Source organism: Protopterus annectens, chromosome 1.part0 (assembly GCF_019279795.1).
Source record: "Protopterus annectens isolate FY-2018-M chromosome 1.part0, PAN1.0, whole genome shotgun sequence".
NCBI classification, from domain to species: Eukaryota; Metazoa; Chordata; order Ceratodontiformes; family Protopteridae; genus Protopterus; species Protopterus annectens.
In genome coordinates, this window is record NC_056725.1 from 590,025,065 (window position 1) to 590,045,549 (window position 20,485).

At 38.7% G+C, this 20,485-nt stretch overlaps 1 protein-coding gene across 1 annotated transcript in view; it reads right to left on the reverse strand.

The window, feature by feature from the left end:
• The window catches only part of BPNT1 (3'(2'), 5'-bisphosphate nucleotidase 1), a 561,382-nt gene that overhangs the window by 458,727 nt on the left and 82,170 nt on the right, over positions 1–20,485 (reverse strand). The window contains exon 4 of the mRNA XM_044061632.1: positions 19,011–19,118. Within this exon, the coding sequence (XP_043917567.1) occupies positions 19,011–19,118 (108 nt within the window). The remainder of the gene's footprint in view (positions 1–19,010; positions 19,119–20,485) is intronic.

Below are 20,485 nucleotides of genomic sequence, written 5' to 3' on the forward strand. Positions count from 1 at the left end.
CTGAGCCCACCACAAGAATTCCTTTTGGATGCAAGGTATTATTGGAATGACAGTGTCCAGATCGTGGCAGTGCTGTGTCCATAGATTCTTGAGATACCATTGTAGCTTCCTCATATGCAGTTTGGCATTGGGAAGCACCAGAATACAAGATGCCATGAACCCTAAGGCTTGAAGGACTGTCCTTGCAGTCAGCCGGACTGATGTGATAGTTGTTGGAAGTAAAGGGAAAGATTCTTTTGTTTGTCCGGGGTTAAGAAGGCCATCTGGGCTGCTGTATTCAGTCTCACACCCAGAAAGCACATGTCCTGAGAGGGTACTAGACTGGACTTTGTTTCGTTCACAGAATACCCTAGGCATCTTAGCACTGTTATCACATAGTTTAAATGCTGTAGAAGTTCGTCCTTGCCCTGAGCCAGAATCAGGCAATCGTCCAAATAAGGGTAGATCTGTATTCCTTTCCGTCTGAAGAAAGCTATCACTGGAGCCAGGACCTTTGTGAATACTCTGGGTGCAGTGGATAAGCCAAAGGGCAATGCAGAGAATTGATAGTGTGAATCTCCAGCTCGAAAACGCAGATACTTCCTGCAGCTTAGAGTGATAGGGACATGAAGGTAAGCCTCTTGGAGATCCAAAGTTACCATCCAGTGATCCTTGCCCAGGAGGGGTAAAAGCTGTTGCAATGTCAACATCTTGAACTTGGGGATGTCCAGAAAGGTGTTGAGGATAGACAAATCCAGAATTGGTCTCCACGTGTTCCCCTTTTTTGGTACTAGGAATAGGCGAGTAAAATCCTAGGCCCCTTTCTGCCATAGGCACCGGTTGTATGGCCCCTATCTGTGTCAATATGGATATTTGTCTGTGAGCTTCCAATTTGTGTTGGGCGGAATATCTGGCATGCCCTTGAGCGGTGGTAAGGTATGGAAATAAAACCTGTAACCGTGGTGAATGATATCCAATACCCATCTGTCTTGGGTAATTAAACTCCAGTTCTCTTTGAAAAGTGTCAGTCTTCCTCCTAAAGGTGCTGCGAGACGTGGAGGTTCTGGCAGTTGAAAAGGTAGGTCATTGTGTCTGTCTACGAAAGGGCTGACCCCTGCCCTCCCCTGAAGACTGTGCAGGTGAGCCCCCTGTCCTGGATCTAAAGGAACCCTGAGCTCTGCCCCTAGCACGCCTAGACCTACCCCTAGACTGGGAGTCATAAGAAGGGTATGTCCACGCCTTGCTTGGCCAGTTTCTGCTAAACTTTGGTGGTTGAACCTGTAAAAATCTTTAACAGTGTGCATAGATTTAGCTTTGTCCTCCATTTTCTTTAAAACTGCTTCAACAGGCGAACCAAACAACACATCAGATTGTAAAGGGGCATCCAAGATCCTTGACTTAACATGCTCAGCTAAATTCTGATCCCGTAACCAGGCGTGCCTGCGAAGGACAGTACCAGTGGCAGCCACCCTGGAAGAGGCCTGTACAGCATCAAAACCACATTGTAAGGAATGCTTACCCACCTGTTCAGACACATGTACCAGATCTTGTAACTCCTTACATTCAATACCTTCTGCCAGAGCATCTACCTTAGACTTTAACTGTGAAAGGAGATAGATTTGATATCTCAGCATGTGGAATTGACAATTTAAAGCCCTCATGGCTAAAGTTGAAGAAGTATACACTTTCTTACCCCATCTGTCTAAAGCTCTTGCCTCTTTGTCCTGAGGAACTGGATTTTTAGCCACAGAAGCCTTAACCCCTTTAGGCCCCTGAGTAACTGTCTCTGGATCTGCCCTAGGGCTTTTAAAAAGATACTTGTGAGCTTCAGGCACCCTATAGTATCTGTCCGGTTTAACAGGAGCGGGAGGTAAAGAATCAGGGTTAAAGGAAGCCTCTGCAAAAACATCTTCCACCACAGAAAGAACAGGGGGTATAGCTAAAGGCCTATGCTGAGGTAGAAACAAAAATTCCCTAAGTCTTTTCCTGGAATCAGAGAAATCCTGACCTTCCCATTTAAAATGCTCCCTCATGGCATGGAGAGTCTCTGAGAATGAAAAATCCTCAGGAGGAGAAGCAGAAGGGGTGGAGTCATCCACATCAGAGTCAGAATAATGAGAAAACTCCTGTAAATCCTCAGCCGAAGACTCAGAAATATCAGAATCCTGTTCAAAATTCCCAAATTCAGGATCCACCCTAGGCCTTTTGTCAGGAGGGGGCATAGAACCCCTAATCATAGTAATTAAATCTTCAGCCATCTTAAGCATATGTCTCTTGGGCACAGGGCCTGAAGTACTAGGAGGAGCACATGCTACAGCTGAACCTGGCCTACTCTTGGAAGAAGCCTTTGTAACAGTAGGGGAAGGCCTAACCACCTTAGGCAGAGAGGGGAGAACAGCTACCTGAGAAGCCCCTTCAGCCTGGCCTACCTCCTGTGAAGACACATCCTGTAACAACAAAGTCTCCCCCTGGGATTCTAGGGAAGCTTCTGTTTGGGCCTCTGGCACAACCGTGCCCTCTAAAGAACCGACGTCCGGGTCGGCTGGTGCCTCTAACCTAGGCCTAGGTGTTTTGTCCTTGCGCTTCTTCGAGGTAGCGGGCGTCGGAGCATCCGACGGCATTTTGTAATTGCACCGCTTCCCGAAGACTAACCTAGCGCAGTCTAATCTCCTCTTTATGGTACGTTTGTTAAATCTAGCGCAAGAGGAACACCCAACAACGTCGTGCTCAGGCCCTAAACACGGTATACACAAGCTGTGGTAGTCCCTATGTGGTATCTGTTTCCCGCAAGAAATACAGTTATTTACTTTTTCTGACATCCGGTAAAATACTGAGGCAAGAAAAAACCAAAATATTCCCCAACGGGGTACTTAGCCAACTTGGATTCGGTCTGAAACTCCGGTTTCGGAAAATCTCAGGACGCCAACCTGCACTCGCAAATTTGCTTCTGCATCGGACCACGCGGCAAAAAAGACTGAGGATATGACGTCGGTCATGCGCATTTATACCCTGGCGTCCTGGCGTCAGTTTAATGCGCCATGACCGGCGTCAGCCATATACTTTGGTATTCGGGCCGACCGAGGACAGCGCTATACCCAAGTGCAAGGACTGCAGCAATGTGAGATGAAGAACATCAGAAAGAGATTCTGGTTCTTGTTCTTCTGCTAATAAAGACCACAGCGAGATTGTACCTGTGAAACGTTTAGTGTTTCAATGGAAAATGTTGGAGTGAAGGAAGGGAGCACAACAGCTGACTAGAAAAACAGAGTACATTGGAAATGAAGCAGTGACATGATATGGGAGACTGAGACGAACACTAATAAATCCAGTAACTTAATCTGGGATTTCAATGCAATAATTATAGGAGTGAAATATGACGGAACAAGAAAATCTGGAAATATTGGACATTTACAGAATTTGTTGGACTTGTGGGGGGCTCTAAAGCATATGCCCTACTTCATGTCATTAATTTTCAAAAATGCTTTGGGGAGGGGAACAGGAGGGAGAAAGTTAACTAAGTAAATAATTTTTCTTATTAGCAGTATTTTTGTGGTGTACGGTTTTCTTTACATGCTACAAAGATTTCTCTGATATTTTAAGTGCAATGGGGATTGTAAACAGGTGCTACTGTTTTCTTTTTCCTTTTTTCTCTCCCTTATCTCCTTTTTCTTGTTCAGTTTTAAGAAATGTAGGCAATATAATGAAAAAAGCCTGGTTAAAAGAGCATGACAAAAGAAAAATTAATGTGCTTTTTCTCATTCTTGAATGGGGAAATGACTTGATTAAGGACCTTACACTGATTTAGTAACAAGCTTTACGAGATTAAGTTAATGAAAAAAAATATTGAATATTATGAGGCTTTTTTCTAGCAAAAAGCATGTACGCTCAGTAGCAATTCTACAGATAGTCTGACAATGAGAAACTGACTGCCTGGTTCTCATGTCTCCATGGAGACACTCTGATAAAGAGAAACTGGCTAGAGGCTGGTGGACAGTGAGTGGCTGAAGGAAAAAAAAGTGAGAAAAGAAACTGGCTAGGACATAATGCTCTCTGAAAGCATTCATGGGTTTTCCTAGCTGGAAGAGCTATAAAGAAAAGATAAAACCAATTAGTATTTAGTAGAAGCACAGATTGCACAATGTGTCTTAGCATGTTTAATCTTTCCTTTAGGTTAACTCATGTCTAAGTGTGGTTGTCAGTTTGGGACTTCTGTTGCTATCAGGAGGGTAAAACTTCAGTTTTTTGTGTTAGCATTAAGTTAACAGGTTTTAGTGTTTAGGGTATCGGGTGTGTGTGTTTTTCTTTGAGCACTTTCAATAAAACAAAAAAGTTTTGTAAGATGTGGCATAGGCTCAAATGGATATGACAAGAAACAACTGTATAAATGTTCAACCTGTCAAACAGTATATTCATGTAACACAAAAGCTGGAAGTAGACATTTAAGAAAAAAGTACAATACATAAAAGGTGGGAATAACTTTTTTAATGCAATGATGCTTTCTGTAATGTTTTTAAATGTCAACGGTCTCAAAGATAAATACAAAAAAGAAAGAGTAGTGAACTATATTAAAAATGGAGAGTGCAAATAGCTATGTTACAGGGGAGACACTTAGAAAGAATTGAACATGTGAATTTGATAAAGAAATGTTTTCAGGATGGTTATTCAGTGGAATACCTGGGACAAAGGAAAACAGAATTACTTATATTAACTGCAAGAGGAGCTCCAATACTGGTAGAGGATACAAATGGCAGATTTGTAGTGGTAAGGGTCTACTGGCAAGGGAGGAGGACTGCACTGGTATGTATTTATATTTCACCTAAAACTGCTATAATGGAGCTTAAGAAATTTCTGGGAGAAATAATCAGCTTTCAGCAAGGAATATTACTTATAGGTGAGGACTGGAATGTGATTTGCAACAGTAAAGATGTGTCTGGAGAGCCCAAAAGGGAAAGTCTTAACAAAAGAGGGTATACTTTTGAAGAAATTTATGAAAATACTTGGCATGGAAGATGTGAATTCAGTAATAGGAGTTGAAAGTGAATTTACATAATATCCAATATATAATAACTGGGCTAGGCTGGAGAGAATTTACATTTCACAGGAACATGTGCATTTAATTGAAGGCATTGATACACATCTAGTAACCATTTCAGATCATGCGCTAATAATAACTAAAATAAAAACAACAGGGTAATGAAATAAAAATGAGACACTAGCGCTTTCCCACCTAGCTGTTTTAAAGCGAGGAATTTAAGGAATGGGTAGGGGAGATTATTCAGGAGCTATTAGAGAGGACAGACATTTCTTCTGAAAAATATAGCTAGGGAGTGGGTTACAATTAAGGTGGAATGTAAAAATATGTTGGAAATAAAGGGAGCTATGGTTAAGTAGTAACAAGAATTATTTAATTACTTAGAGGGACTGACAAATGTTTAAGTATCGCAGAATAGGGGGAATCTCAAAATAAGGGATTACCTTGATAATATACACAAGTTTAGAAGGACTGCTGTTAAGCAACTGTTTTTTTTATAACAACAGTAGAGCACAAAAATACTTTTGGCACAAAGACTCAGGCAATAGAAAGTAGAAAGGGCTGTCACCAAGCTTAGGGAGCCTATAACAAGGAAGGTAACAAGAGATCCTGTAGAGTTATTAGAAATATTTTGGAAATTCTAAGAAAGTCTGTATAAAGCACAGAAACATGGAAATCAACAAAAGATACAAATGGAAATGTTTATGGAAAAATTAAATATGCCAAGGTTAGAGGAAGCTGAGGCTCAATTACTAACGGTTTAGATAGGAGGAGATTATACATTGTGATGTATAACCAATCTACAGGAAAGTCCCCAGGAACAGATGGTATTCCTGTGGAAGTTTGGAAGCTAGGAGGGAAAAGACTGATAAAGATCTGGAAGGTTTTGTTTAACAGTATTTTAAGGGGGGGGGAAGTACCAACATCCTTGATGAAAGCAGTGGTAGCTGTAATTCCTAAAGAGGGTAAAGATCCATTAGATCCAGCTTCAGAGGCCCATTTCAATACTAAACCATGATTATAAACTGTTCATGACTATAATGGCTAAAAGAATGACAAAAGTAATGTCAGAATTGACAGCTATGGATCAATGTGGTTTTGTGGAGGGGAGGCAAACATTTAACAACATCAACAGATCACTGATGTTCCAGAGGGAAGCAGAATGTAAAAAGATACCACTGGTGTTGGTGGGTCTTGATGCAGGGAAAGCATTTGACAGAGTAAGTTGGGACTTTATGAGCAGAGCAATGGAAGCATTTGCATTTCCTGAAAAAAATATATGGTTGGTTAGGAGGATATATGAGGGATCAGAGACAAAAATTAAAGTGGGTAGGTTCCTCTCTGACAATTTCTGCTTGAGCAGAGGAACCAGGCAGGTGTGTCCTTAACCACTGCAAAGAAAATAAGGGACTAACAAAAATTCAAGGATATAATAGGTGTGGTAGTCAAGAAAAGCCGGCTCTATTTGCAGATGATATAGCAATAACCCACGCCTGGGTGTGGGTAATGCGGGATTTAACCACGGTTGGCGTGATTTGGTCCCGAGGCCCGGACCAAACAAAGACAATCGTGGTTGAAACCCGCATTACCCACACCCAGAAGTGGGTTATTGCTATTATACTATGACATTATTTAAGAAAAGAAACAATTACTTTTCTTAAATAATGGCATTGTATAATGCCTCTTTGCTGCCCTTCCGCAGCTGTCTGGCATCCGCGGCAGTTCTGATGTACTGCGCATGCCTACACAGTACATCAAAGCTGTGGCCAAAAGCAACGGAGAAAGCAAGATCTCCATTGCTTTTTTACTGTTTCGCTATGTTAAATGGGTTTAACATAGCGAGACAGTTTTAAAATAAGCAACGGAGATGTCAGTTGCTTATTTTAAAGCTGTCTCGCTATGTTAAACCCATTTAACATAGCGAGACAGGTTTAAAAAAAAAAGCAATGGAGAAAGCAAGATCTCTGTTGCTTTGTACACACTGTCTCGCTATGTTAAAGGAGTTTAACATAGCGAGACAGCTTTAAAAAAAGCAACGGAGATCTCCGTTGCTTTTTTTAAACCTGTGTTGCTATGTTAAACTCTTTTCACATAGTGAGACAGTGTTTTAAAAAAAGACTTATACTAATGGAAAAAGTCCGGGCGACCGGACCTTTTTCCATTAGTATAAGTCAATTTACAACGTGCACGCTGGCCAATCAGCGTGGCCGTTTTGGAATATTAATAGGGGGTCATGGTATAATAATATTTTATACCTGACAAAGCCAAAAAGAGACATTACAGTGTTGTGGAGGAATATTTTGAGACAGTTTCAAATCTTGCGATACAAAATTAATGAAGCTAAAACAAAGGCAATAGCAGTAAATTATGTACCCACACATTAATTGGTTCAGCAATATCACTATTTATGAGACATGATAAATTGAAATATTTAGGAGTATGGATTAAAAATTATTCTGGTGTGGCAACTAAGGATATGTGGGAAGAGACTAAATAAAAGAGGACACAAACTGCTAAAACGGAAGCTTTGTTATATGGATATGCATAGTATGATACAAGCAGTCAAAATGTTTTTAGTCCCTTTAGTCATATACACAGGTCAGACATATTTTATCAACCACAGGAGAAGTTGTGGATAGCAATTAATAAAGAGCTGAAGGACTTTATCTGGGAGGGAAAGACAACAAGAGTTAAGTGGGATAAGATGATTCTTCCAGTAGAACAGGGCGGATTGGGATTACCCAATCTGAAGGGGTATTTCAAAGCTACATAGTTAAGGCTTCTATACATAGCATAAGAGAAACTATAAAAGTGGAAAGGGATGATGTTGAAACGGGGGGGGGGGGTTAAAAAAACAAGGAAAAACTGGGATTTTGGATGCAGGCCTTTAAGGGGAATAACAATAATCATACAAAATATTATACCCTTAAAGTAGCAGAACATATTATAAGAACTAAGCCAACACAGGAATTGGGAAAGGAGAGTCTGCCGATAGGGATGACTGCGATTAGGGACATAGACAATAGGCATGAGGGGGCTGGAATTTATTGGAGAAAACTGGCAAAGGAACCAAGGTATTGGGAGTAAATTTATTTGGACTGCAGGTTAGAGAGATTGCCCTCCCTATCAAGGATTGATATTAGAGTATAGACAAAGAGAAAGAAATAGGAGGGTCCTAAACAAAAGACCATAATTGGTAGAGTTTTAGTAGAAGCTACAACAGAAGTTGCCATTAAAAAGGAATATTTAGTAGAACATATAAAATAATGCATAACTATAAGAATCAATCAGATGAGGTTAGAAAGGATTGGGAAGAGAGACCGGATAAGCAATTAACACAGAAATAATGGGAGGATATATGTACGTCTCCCAAATATGCAACAAAATCTGAAAGATTTAGGATTTTTGCCCGAAAATGTTTACATAGATATTTTTATATCCCAAGCAGATTCCAGAGAATTTTTCCTCAGGTAAACAGCAGATGTTGGAAGTGTGATGGTGAAGAAACAGGTACTTGGGAACATATTTCTAGGAGTGCAGTAGGTTGGTGGACTTTAGGGATTCCGTGCAGGATGCACTGTTGGAGATGCTGGATGGTCAGATTGGTGTGATGAGGGAGATTATTTTTCTGAGCTATGATACAGAATCAGAATTGCTTAGATAGGGTAAGGCCTTGCTGTGTCTAATTATGGTGGCTGCCAAAAAAGCAATTACTAGAGAATGGAAAGCATAATCTAAACAAACTATCTTAGAAGTAGTGAATATAGTAACAGAGATAAAACAACTGGAAATGAGATCTTTAGAAAATGGTACAGGCTACATAGGAAAAACATGGGAATTGTGGTAACAATACATACAGGGGAGGAATAAGGTTTAAAATAAGGCAGGACTTGAATGAACTATGTAATGTTTGACTGAAAATGATTGGGTAGATTATACGAGATGTATAATGTTTGCAACTGTGAGTGTGTCAGTATGGTTTGTGATGTAAAATGCTTGCAGGTAGGATTGTGTCAGTTTAGTTCGTTTTCATTTATATAAAATGTATGATTGCTTATGTCGTAAGTGATGGTTTAATATGTTTCTTGCTTCAGAAAAGCATCAGGAATTGAATAATTTATGTAATGTTGCTTAGGTTATATGATATATAGCAATATATGTGAAGTATAATGTTTGTTAATGTTAATTTAATACAATTTGATTACTTTTGTATAAATGTAAAATTTGCCTATGTTACAAGTGATAATTCAATAAAGGGGTTTAAAAATGCTACTTTTGTCTTTTTTTCATAGACTACTATATCTGACTTTCTTGCATCTATTTTTTGAACTGTTGGTAATGGGTGATCTCATGTGATATAGACTTCATTCTCTATAATGCTTTGTGATTCATGTTTCCAATGCTTGCGTATTTAACTTATTTATTCATTTATTTATTGCCATGCGTTTGCCAGGAAAGTCCTACTGGGCTTCCAAGTCCCATTTACAGCAGAGGCCTGGGGAGAAACGCTCCATAAAAATTATATTAGAAATATTTGATACAGATACAATACAGAACATTTACATACTGCAGAAATGTTACAATTTGTATTAAATACTAATAGTAAAAGAGCAAAACAAAAACATTTTACATGCATATTTACAAAAGTGATAAAGAACATTTACATACTGCAGAAAAATAGTAAGAGAACAAGAAGAAAATGTATATACGTACTGTATTGTTGTGAAAGTAGAGACATGAAGGGTACTGTTTCTCAGCTACTTCTATATTGCAATGTTTGCACTATCCCCAGTGCAACAATCTTCCACATTATTTTGCCTTTTGTTATATAGGTCCTCTGACATGCATCACACCCAGCAACCAGATGTGCGACTGTTTCCAGGTTTTTTTTTGTTACATAACCTGCATTTCTACATTTCTCCCAACTTTTCAATGGAGTTTATAAACCAACATGTATGTAAGCCCACTATACTAGTCTGCCATTATTAACCTTTCATCTTTTGATTTCAATTCACCTCTTTTAAACATTTGTGCATCAAATTTGGGTTAATATGAGGTTGCTCTGTACTTGCCACTATATTTATGGATTTTCCACATTTCTTTCCTTCTCATCTGATCATTCTCCTTATATTCTCTGTCTGATTTTTGTCTTCTAATGGTCTGATTTCTACTCCTGCTTGACACCTAAATGCTTCTGTTACACTAAGCAAAGAGGTCATCTTAGATGACTTCTCCTCATGTTTTAAAAATTTCCCAGGTTTGTATCTGATAAGATCAGCAGACGTAAACAATCCTACAACTGCAGATCTGCACATGTAATAAATTTCGAGGAAGCCCATACCTTCTTCAGTGTGAGGAATATATAATATTGACATACATAGATTTTTATATATCATTCAATAAGCATGAAGCATTTTTCTTGTTTTCACGTCCAACTGATCTGATAATATCTGGGGCCAATCACCCCATATTGTAAGTTAATACAAGAAGAATGGGAGACAGTGGCAACTTTGAACAGGTAATGTTGTGGAGTGATGGGTCATGGAACATAAATGGTTCAGTAGGTAATATTTAAGTATGACTGGAGGTAGGAATTTAGTGACAGAGAAAGACGATGTGGAAGTGGGGCCAAAAAGTCAGGAGTCCTTGTAAGGAGGCAGACACTTAAAGTCTCATTTAAAATTATATGCTCTAAGGATCTAAGTGATGTGGCTAGGGCAGGTGTACCTTCTGTTCACAAAGATTGGCAAGCATGGGCAAGAATGGATAGGTTCTACGTTTTTGAAGAACACATGCACTTGAGTTTAATAATATATCTAATTATGTTATTGGATCATGCTGCTATAAGCTTAGACCTTGCACTTCAAAAAGATTTGGTAAAGGTTAAGCACTGGAGATACCTTAATTATCAGTCAAGATTTCAGAAGCATGAGCAGTACACCAAATCACTTTTAAGCAGTCTCCTAGCATATATGAAAGGCAGGATAGATGTTGTAAAGGTCCCCTACTCTGGGCCAGCAACCAAGAGCCTCACCACTGACACCAGTAGGGGATGGCCATTAGGAGCAAAGACGGATATGCACGGTATTTTCAAATGCAGCTCTGCACAAAGCACAATTTCCCTTAAGAATACACAGGGAGCACACTCCAGATCCGAGGCTTGACTCTCTTTCTCTCTTCAGGCCCCAATCAAAACTCTACATTGATCAATTTGGAGTTCTATGTCCCTGTTCTCAGTAGCCGACACTCACTCACACACACACACAGACACACACACAGACACACACACAGACACACACACAGACACACACAGACACACACCTGGAAAAGGCTGGCACAGATTTACCAGCTGTGCCCCCTCTGCCCAGACTATTAGGTAATTAAGGTACCACCAGTCAGCTACTCTAAAGCTCTTACAATGTTACTCAATTATGCAGAGTTAAATTAATACTAATGCAAATGGTAGAGTTTATACTGCGGTGGTGGTGCTACAGTAGCGTTATCGCCTCACAGTAAGATGTTGTCCTGTTCGATACTCAGCTAGAGCGTCTTGTGTGTGGAGACATGTGTGAATGGGCGTACCTTCATTGAAGGTTGTGCGTCAGGGCCGGCAACTCGGCACGTAAAAATCAACTGCCAATCATTAGCGGACCGGAGTTCCGCGGTGGCGACCCCTAACTGGGAAAAGCCGAAAGACACAAAAACAACAAATGGTAGAGTTTGTCTAATGCAGGGAGGCTTTCAGGAGCGGCCTCAGTGTCACTAAAATAAGCTGAAATACTCTCAAAATGTTAAAAAAGTATTCTCTAAAAGACCAGCTACAATGAAAGGTATAGAAATATTTAATAAATAATAAAAAAAAAACATGAGAATAATAAATATCTAGTTACAATAAACACAAGTGTTTCAATCACAGGAGATATAAAAAATAACACAGTTGGATAGATTCACACAGATACAGAAAAACAGTGCTTAACTAATCTCATTATATTTTCCCGACTAAAGAATTAATGTTCCCTAGTTACTTACTAAAGCAAGGCAAGATGATGAATGCCGAGTTGCTTACTATAGCAAGGCAAGATGAGGTATCAGGTTGTGTGAGATATCTGTGAGAGATCTTTCCTGGCAGGTTCCAAAGTACTACTGCGAGAATTCTTGAATATATCTCACTAATATCTAAAAAAAAACTTCAGTGCTGGTTAAAAAATGGCATCACATCTGGTCACCTGACTCTGATATAATATACACCCAGAGCTTTGTTAAGATCTGTTGCAGCATCTGAAAATTATAAAACAATTTCAAAACTTCCCCCCTTCCAGGGTAGCAATTAGTTCACCCCTAAGGGCAATACAGTAAGATTCCTACTGTTGGTTTTCCCAGACATTTTTGTCTGTGGCTGAAATCAGATCTGTAAGAAAATCTTTTAGCCTAAACCAACCCATTTACTTTTCAACCTATTTTTCAAAATTAGATGGACTCAGATTAACCTCACCCTTTCCAGAATTATCTGCTAAAACATACACATTTAATCAGTTATAACAATACTGCCTGACATACATGTATATCTCGTTTCTGTCCAGCAGGACTCACTGCTGATGCATTTTTAACACATGCAACTTTAGAAATACATTTTTTAACACAAGCATCTGTACAAATCAGTGTGAAAGTCAAATAACGTAAAATTCTTTACAAAACTCCAGCTAGCTTTGCTGGCATATATGACACATGCACTGCTCTACTCTCCCTGGCACAGATGGCACTACCTCATATCATCACAGATGTGATAGTACAGGAATGGTAAAATTAAAAACAAAGATTTTCAATAGTTCACAAAATGGGGAGAATATTTTGCTATGACAAGTTCACTGGCATCATAAAGAAAATTTGGACAGAATAAAGAACCTTCAATGGAAAAGAGGGTTAATGGGTCAGAGGCATAAGACAAAGGTATATAGACTGAAGGCAAGGACAGATGACTTGATTGAGATATGCAAATTAAAAAGTGCTACAATGAATCATTTATTTTTTGACAATGCCCCAAAGATGCAAAAACTATATGGCTGAAAGCTTGGATTTCAAAAGGTTTGGAGGGGGAGTTTATAAAAATGAAGGACATGAACGCAAGATTTATGCATACAGATCCCTCTCAGATCACAAAAATGTTATGCTCATCTACCAGCATTTGTATAGTTGGCAAAGGCCAAAGGGGGGCTGGCGTCACAAAAAAAGAGGAATTCATGGTGGATCTTACTTTGGACAGTTAAGAGAGGAAAACTGTGCATCCACATCAGTACTGCATCCTAGCAGTCATAATGGCCTACCTTAAAGATAGAAGAGCATTCCCTGGGGAAATGGAAATCCTTGGAAGACTCCTAAGCAGCTTCCTTGGCAGCAACTACTTCATCTTTAATCAGAAATACTACAGGCAGACCACAGAGATTGCTAAGCTTGTGGCCATTTCTCCCATGCTAACACTACATTAGGAAAATGGGAAGAGAAAACCATTTTCAGCTCAGAATTCCACAGGTGGATAAAATGTTACTTCTGTTTTATCAAGGACACTTATTGTAAGGGAAGGAGATGAGGAAAAGTTAAAGGTTTTTGTGTGATGACAGCAATAAATCAAACAACTTCCTAAGGTTCTCCACTACATACAACAAGAATTCTTAATTTTTTGGATCTCATTGCTCCCAAGGATCCTAACACATGAACTTTAGTAAACTATACTAGAAAACCACTAGGATGAAAATTCTGCACAACAATATTATGAACCCCCAAATTATGAAAAGAAATGTGATTAAATCTAAGGGAAAGAGACTGACACCCATTGCTAAAGAACAGCCTTCAGAACTTAGTGAAGTACTTACTAACTACGGTATTGAGAAAAAGAATGTTACATTGCATCTTAGAACCAACAGAAGATCTCAAAGTGAACAATAACCCCACTGTATTTGATCCTGCAGGGAGAGAACTTAGGCAGTTCCAAAGTTTAATGAAGGAATTCTAAGACAAAGGAAGAAAATAAAGCATGGCCCTCACCTTCACTAAATATTAAAAGGAAGTCAGGAAGGCAATAACTGAAAACTGGGTGATCATTTCAGACAATAAGCAGCTGGAAAAATAGTGAGACCTGAACCATACTTTGGGTTTAAAAAGGCAAGGAACACTAGAAGATGGTTATAAAGCAGAGGAAAAGGATCTAATAGCACTATAATAGGTACTTAGAAATATGGGCCACTGGACTGCAAGTACTTTAACCTAGTTAGTGGCAGTGATCACTTTGCATGGCCAGTCTCCTACTAAAAGTATTGTAGCAACACATACAGAAACATGGAGGATCTTGTCTACAGGGCCCAATGTAAAAAGTACAACAGTTAGTAATTTTGCCCTTTTAAAAACAAACTCAAAATCAGAATAGCCCACCATCTTTCAGACATAAAATGAACCCGACAAAAAACACCTTAGCAAAATATACTTCCAGCTGTGTGATTAAAACAGAGTTTTAACACTGCAAAAATAAAACCACAGAATTTATCACTGAAATTAATTTTACAATGTCAGCACCAAAACCATCCTTTTCCCAAATATTCCAGTTCTTTTTTATACAAGTCCTAGGTGGCTCCCTCCTTTATTCCACTTCAGGATTACGACAAGCATTTAAAACTGTAAAAACTGTTTTTAAAGCACAAATCATTATTTCTGCTGCTCCCAGTTCAATTAACATAGTGATTCTCTGAATATTTGGTTCTCAGTTTTTATTTCAAAATAAATTCTCATTTGTACAAATGTCTTATCTGGACCAAAAAAGAAACTGAAAAAAGGAGGGTAAGGTAAAAATCACTGTATTTTCATAAGTTCATAGGTTAATACTAGACTAACTGCCCTTGTGGGCCATTTTATGCCTAGCCAATTACTCTATGTGAGGGCCACACCCTGCACCTTGTGTCTGTAAAGTAAGCACTTTAACCATTATACCAACCTCCCAGGCTTCCAATATTATAAGCTGTCTTCACAGAAGATGGCATATAAAACCTTTTATTAAGGCAAGAAAGCCCCATAAATGTGGGCTACAGATTTAATATGTTATACTGCAAAAAGCAATTCCTATTTTGATATTAATGTGATGGCTCTGACAAAGCTTTACCCCAGCAAAAGCATTTTTTTATACATTAATTCCTTAATTTATTTTAATGTTTGATCTGTCCTACGTGCATTCTTTAAGCCTTGCAAAAGTAGCCAATTACTTTTTGAATGTCATGTGCAAAGTACTTTTCTTCAAATGTCCGAGCCGCAGAGAAGCAGGGCAGGGTCTACAAATTAAAATTATTAATAGATGCTAACACTGCACTCATGACAAGTTTTCAAGAGAAGATGAAGTATAGGGAGATGGCTAGGAAACTGCCCACTCCATTGGCCAGTTAAAGACATTCATATTACGAATAATCTACCCATCCCATTGGTCAGCCAAAGACATTCAAATGGAGAATAGTAATCACCAACCACATTGCTCCTACCTACTCACATATTGATCTCTCCCCCTCACGTTAACCTTATATAACACTGACAAAATGTTATACTACAAAATAGTCTTTGGACAAAAGTTTTACTGGACAGATTATCATTCTTCAGACTGAGTACTGCTGTCTCATTTCTCTGGGAAGACTGGCTCTATGAAGGCATCCTATAGACAGCAATCAGGAGCTCCACAGGTCCTTGGGCTGTAAAGTTATCCTATTCATTATAGAGTTCTCTCTTTGAAAGGGGACAAGGCAGAGATGACTCCTGCTGTCCCTTCCATTTGTCATATACTTAGAACCTTTAAAGGAGAAAATCAGACACACATCACAAGATTTCAGTGAGACAATAGACAGAAGGAAATATTATATCATCAGCAAGTAATACATGACAGACATGGAGAAAGATATCTCTGCTTTATTTGCAGCTCTTCAGGATTTTGCTAAATATCTGGTTATAAGTTAATGAAAGTAAAACTGCTAGCCTACAACTAATTATGCTCTCACTGGCGATTTAGTTCAACATTAACATTACCTGTGAGGTCACTACAAAATCAGATACTTGAACCTGTGACTTACCAAGAGATGTTTTCACCCCAAGAGACATGGACAAATGTTACAGTAAATATATTTATCTTTACAATGAAATGTAAAAAGTTTTCTTGTGGATACCAATCCAGTCATACAGTTTATGTTTATAGGAAGACAGTGAGTCACACTGCTCAACACGCAGAGGAAATTTATTACAGAGGTTTGGGAGGTGCTGTGTTACAAACCTATCCCTCAATCATGTTTTAATTATCTGTTGTTGAAGATTTAGGCCCCTGGTTCTTATACTGGTGGAGATACTGGACTTGTAGAGAAACAGGTGGTCCAGAACAATTGTGTCTCCACTGACATCTTAAGCAAGACAGAGAACTCTCCTCAAAAGTCTATAAGACACTAAATAAATGGATAAAACTTCGAGCCTCTCTTGGCAGCTCAGGCACTTAGGCCTAATGTATTTTTTGTTAGGAACATCTGGGGTCTTTCAAAATGTCTGATATGTTTATTGAGAAACATCCCAAAGGGGTAGGGGGACTGGACTCAATAATTGGCCTAATCAGTGCCGAATGTAAAGGAGTGACTACCTCTTTAGACCTTAATGGTATTCCCGACAACCCTGTGTTTCTAAAGGCTAGCCAAACATTCCACTTATGCTGCGCTGATGATGCCATAGGAAGGCTGAAACATACATGTCCACAGCTAGTGGGGTTTGGCTTTATTGGCCTGAATTTGTCCACTAACAGACTTGAAAAGAAAAAAGCCATAGACATGCAGAATTGTCATACAGCTGAAACACCAGATGTCCTTCAAGGGTCATTTGCAAATATCCCATGTTGCCTCTAATACAAGAGGTTTAAGGAATCACACAGTGGAAGGTCTAGCCTTGCTAGATTTTTCTTTTGGTTTTTACTGATTGTTTTACTTTGGCAAATAGCTAGGCTAAGCAGAAGGATTTCCTGACCACTGTACCTAGGGCCCTGACTACATTTTCATTGTTTCACTTTGGCAAATTGCTAAGCTAAGCAGAAGGATTTCCTGACCACTGTTAAATCACGGTCAAAAGAGAGGCAGCTATCAACCGAAGTACCTAGGGTCCTGACTACATTCTCATTATTTTACTTTGGCAAATTGCTAGGCTAAGCAGAAGGATTTCCTGACCACTGTTAAATCATGGTCAAAAAAGAGGGAGCTATCGACCGAAGTACCTAGGGCCCTGACTACGTTTTCATTTAGTAGTGTTGTCTAGACAACATGATGGGGGCTGTCTACAAAAAGTGACAATACTACACTTTTTAACATTTAGTTTATACCCTTTTTCAGTATATTAAGTATTCAATTAGTAGAGTATATTCTGGGGGGTTGAATGTCATAAAGTGGCTTAACAATCCCCCAGTTTGCAGTCATCTGCAAATTTTGTTAACCAGAAGTTTTGCCTTTTTGCTTGGATATCTGAGAAGTAAATACTAAAAAGGCGAGATTCAGCACCAAGTCCTGAAGGACACCACTGGCAATCTTTGTGTTTTCTCCTAAAGCAACTGCAATTTTCATTGTGCAGGTTCTGTCTTTCAGACAATTTTCTACTCATCTAATCAAATACAGGTCAATTTTAAAGCATTTAGCTTTTGCATAATACCAGCATAAGGAAAGGTATTAAAGGCCTTGGCCAAGTCAAGATATGCTACGTCTACTGCATGGACACCATCCACAGCCTCAATAACTTTTTTGAAGAACTGTTGGGGGCAAAATCTAATAATATTCACGATACTGCAGTTTATTGAGGTCAGTTATATGTTATATTGCATGACTTTGTAGATGAGACTCGTAAGGCTCATAAGTCTGTATTTATCCACGTCAGCTGGAAGGCTACCCTTATAGAGGGGTATCACCACTGCAGTGCCCCACTCATCAGTGATAAAACCAGTAACTAAACTTAGGTTAAACTGTTTAAGGAGGGAGTTTGGAAGAGCATGTTTAAACACTGTTAATTAAGCAACCAGGTTTATTGTCAGGTTTCATGGAGGAAGTGTTTTTGGTCCTGGTTAGCATTTTTAGTAAATGATCGCTAGAGATGATTGGGATAACAAGGGATTCAGGTATTTTGTGGCTCTGAATAGTCTCAGGAGTGAAGCTGACAAAAGTGTGTATGCAAGGACACTAGCAATGTCTACTGGCTAAGACTAAGAGGCATCACTGTAAGCACAGAGCAATGTATGTTTTTCATGTCTATAACTATAGAAGGATTTATAATTATCTTTGGCTTCAGAGGACAGCCTACATTCATAAGCTCTTTTAGAAGACCCAATAGCATTTCTTTTTCATTTTATTGTAACTCTTTTGAAATCCTCGAGAAGAGTAGTTTTGGCCATTTGCAGTCATTAAATTTATTGGGGTTTGCTGAAGGAGTTTTTGGGATTTTAAAGGAGATGGTCACATGTTTATGGTCAGACTTCACTGGGGAAGGAAATGTTAGAGGAGAAGTGCAAGAGGCGGCCATATTTGTTAGAATCAGTTTAAGAATGTTGTGCCCACTAGTACTTATTTACCAACTGCTCAATTAGAATTTTTGTTTATTAATTTTAGTCATATCCTACATTAGAGGTATAGGTATTCCCTTCTATTAAAGAGTAGTTTATGTCACCCAATGCAGTGACGTTTTTGCCAAGAAGGAGATCAACACTGAGGAACCTCACTTGCTCATCACGGGACAAAGAAGGTGTTCTGTTACGCGCTATTGATAATTAATCCCATGCTTTTCAAAATAAAAATAAGAAGCCATTAGCCTCTGCAGCAGAATTAAAATTCCAGTTTAGATTAACTTCATCTGATACTCCAGAAGTTCTGGACCAAAATTACTTTTATCAAAGAGTTTTGTAACAATTATCTGGTGTACATAATGATTTAAAGTCTGCTGCCTGGTTGGCAGGAATGTATGCACTTACCTCTTCCTCCTTTATGCAGTCATATTGCGATGGGCAAGGGTATTTCAGTATTTCTTCATTCTGACCACTCTCTATCAGCTCTTCACTCACATTTTCAGAAGGCAATTCCTGTCAGGAGAACAAATGCACAAGACAATTTTGTCATACTTAGCAACTATCACGAGAGCATGTCTGAAACATAAAATCAGACAAAGTATAAATTCCAGACATGTAATGGAGAACAGTACATACACATTATTACACATAATGCACTAGTAATTTATATCAGAACTCTGAAGAACAGCTCAGTAACTAGAGCAAATGAAGGAGAAAGAAATGCAAAACAAGAGAGAACAAAAGAGAGAGAGAGAGAGGGAGATACATACATATATACACACACACACACACACACACACACACACACACACACACACACACACACACACACACCTGTTAATAGTGCAGAGTCCATGTTTACTTCCTCAGGAAGGGCTGCATCCTCAGGGATACTGGAACCTGGTTTTGATAAGCCTTCAACAACCTTGTAGCAGCAGTAATCATAAAATCCTTCTTTTAGCATAACTAACATTTAAAGGCATATCATTAATTTCAAAAGAAATCAATCTCTCTCTATGCCACTCTAATTAGGTCAATTACTGAAGATAAAGCCCTCTACGCGATGTACCTTTCTAGGTATATCAGGCAATTATAACAGATAATAACAGGTTATAGGGAAGCAAAACAGTTACTATATAAAACTAACTGGAGTGAGGTGTTCAGCGGAAAAAGTGCAGATGGAATGTGGAAAGTTTTGAAAGAGAAACTGTTCGAGTACAAAAAGTAAAAAAAAATGTTTAACATCAGGATCTAGACACGCAACATCAGGGGGGTATATTTCCATAAGAACAAGATACCTGATTAGGGTGAGAGACAAAAAAATATAAGAAATGGAAGAGAGGTCGAACTACAACTTTGAAAACTGAAATAAACAAGTTGGACAAACAGAATAAGCTTAGTGTTAGACAAGATTAAGAAAAAGTTGAAGAAATTTTATATAACGATATGGAGCGTAATAGGAAACCTTTTTATAGATACATAAGATATGGAAGGAGTAAAGATACACACATTGATAAACTGTGTGCATATTTTAAAATGTTATTCTCAGACACAACAGATTATTTATTTATTTATTTTATTTTACATTTATTTATTTTACATTTGTTGACTGGGACAGTCCGACTGGATACATGTCCATTTTCAGTGGAGGCCCGGAGAGAAAAGCTCCAGGATAAACAGATACAGTAAAAAACATTACAAGCTCATTACAAAATAAAGTCTCCAGGTAAACAGAATAGTGTAGAACCATTATAGATATATTTACAAAATCTTATGCAAAACAGTTTGGCTCCACAAAAGGGGTGGTAAGTTGTCCTAGCGACATCCAGATACTGGAATCAAATTAGATTATATTGTGCAAACTGGATCCAAAGTGCAGG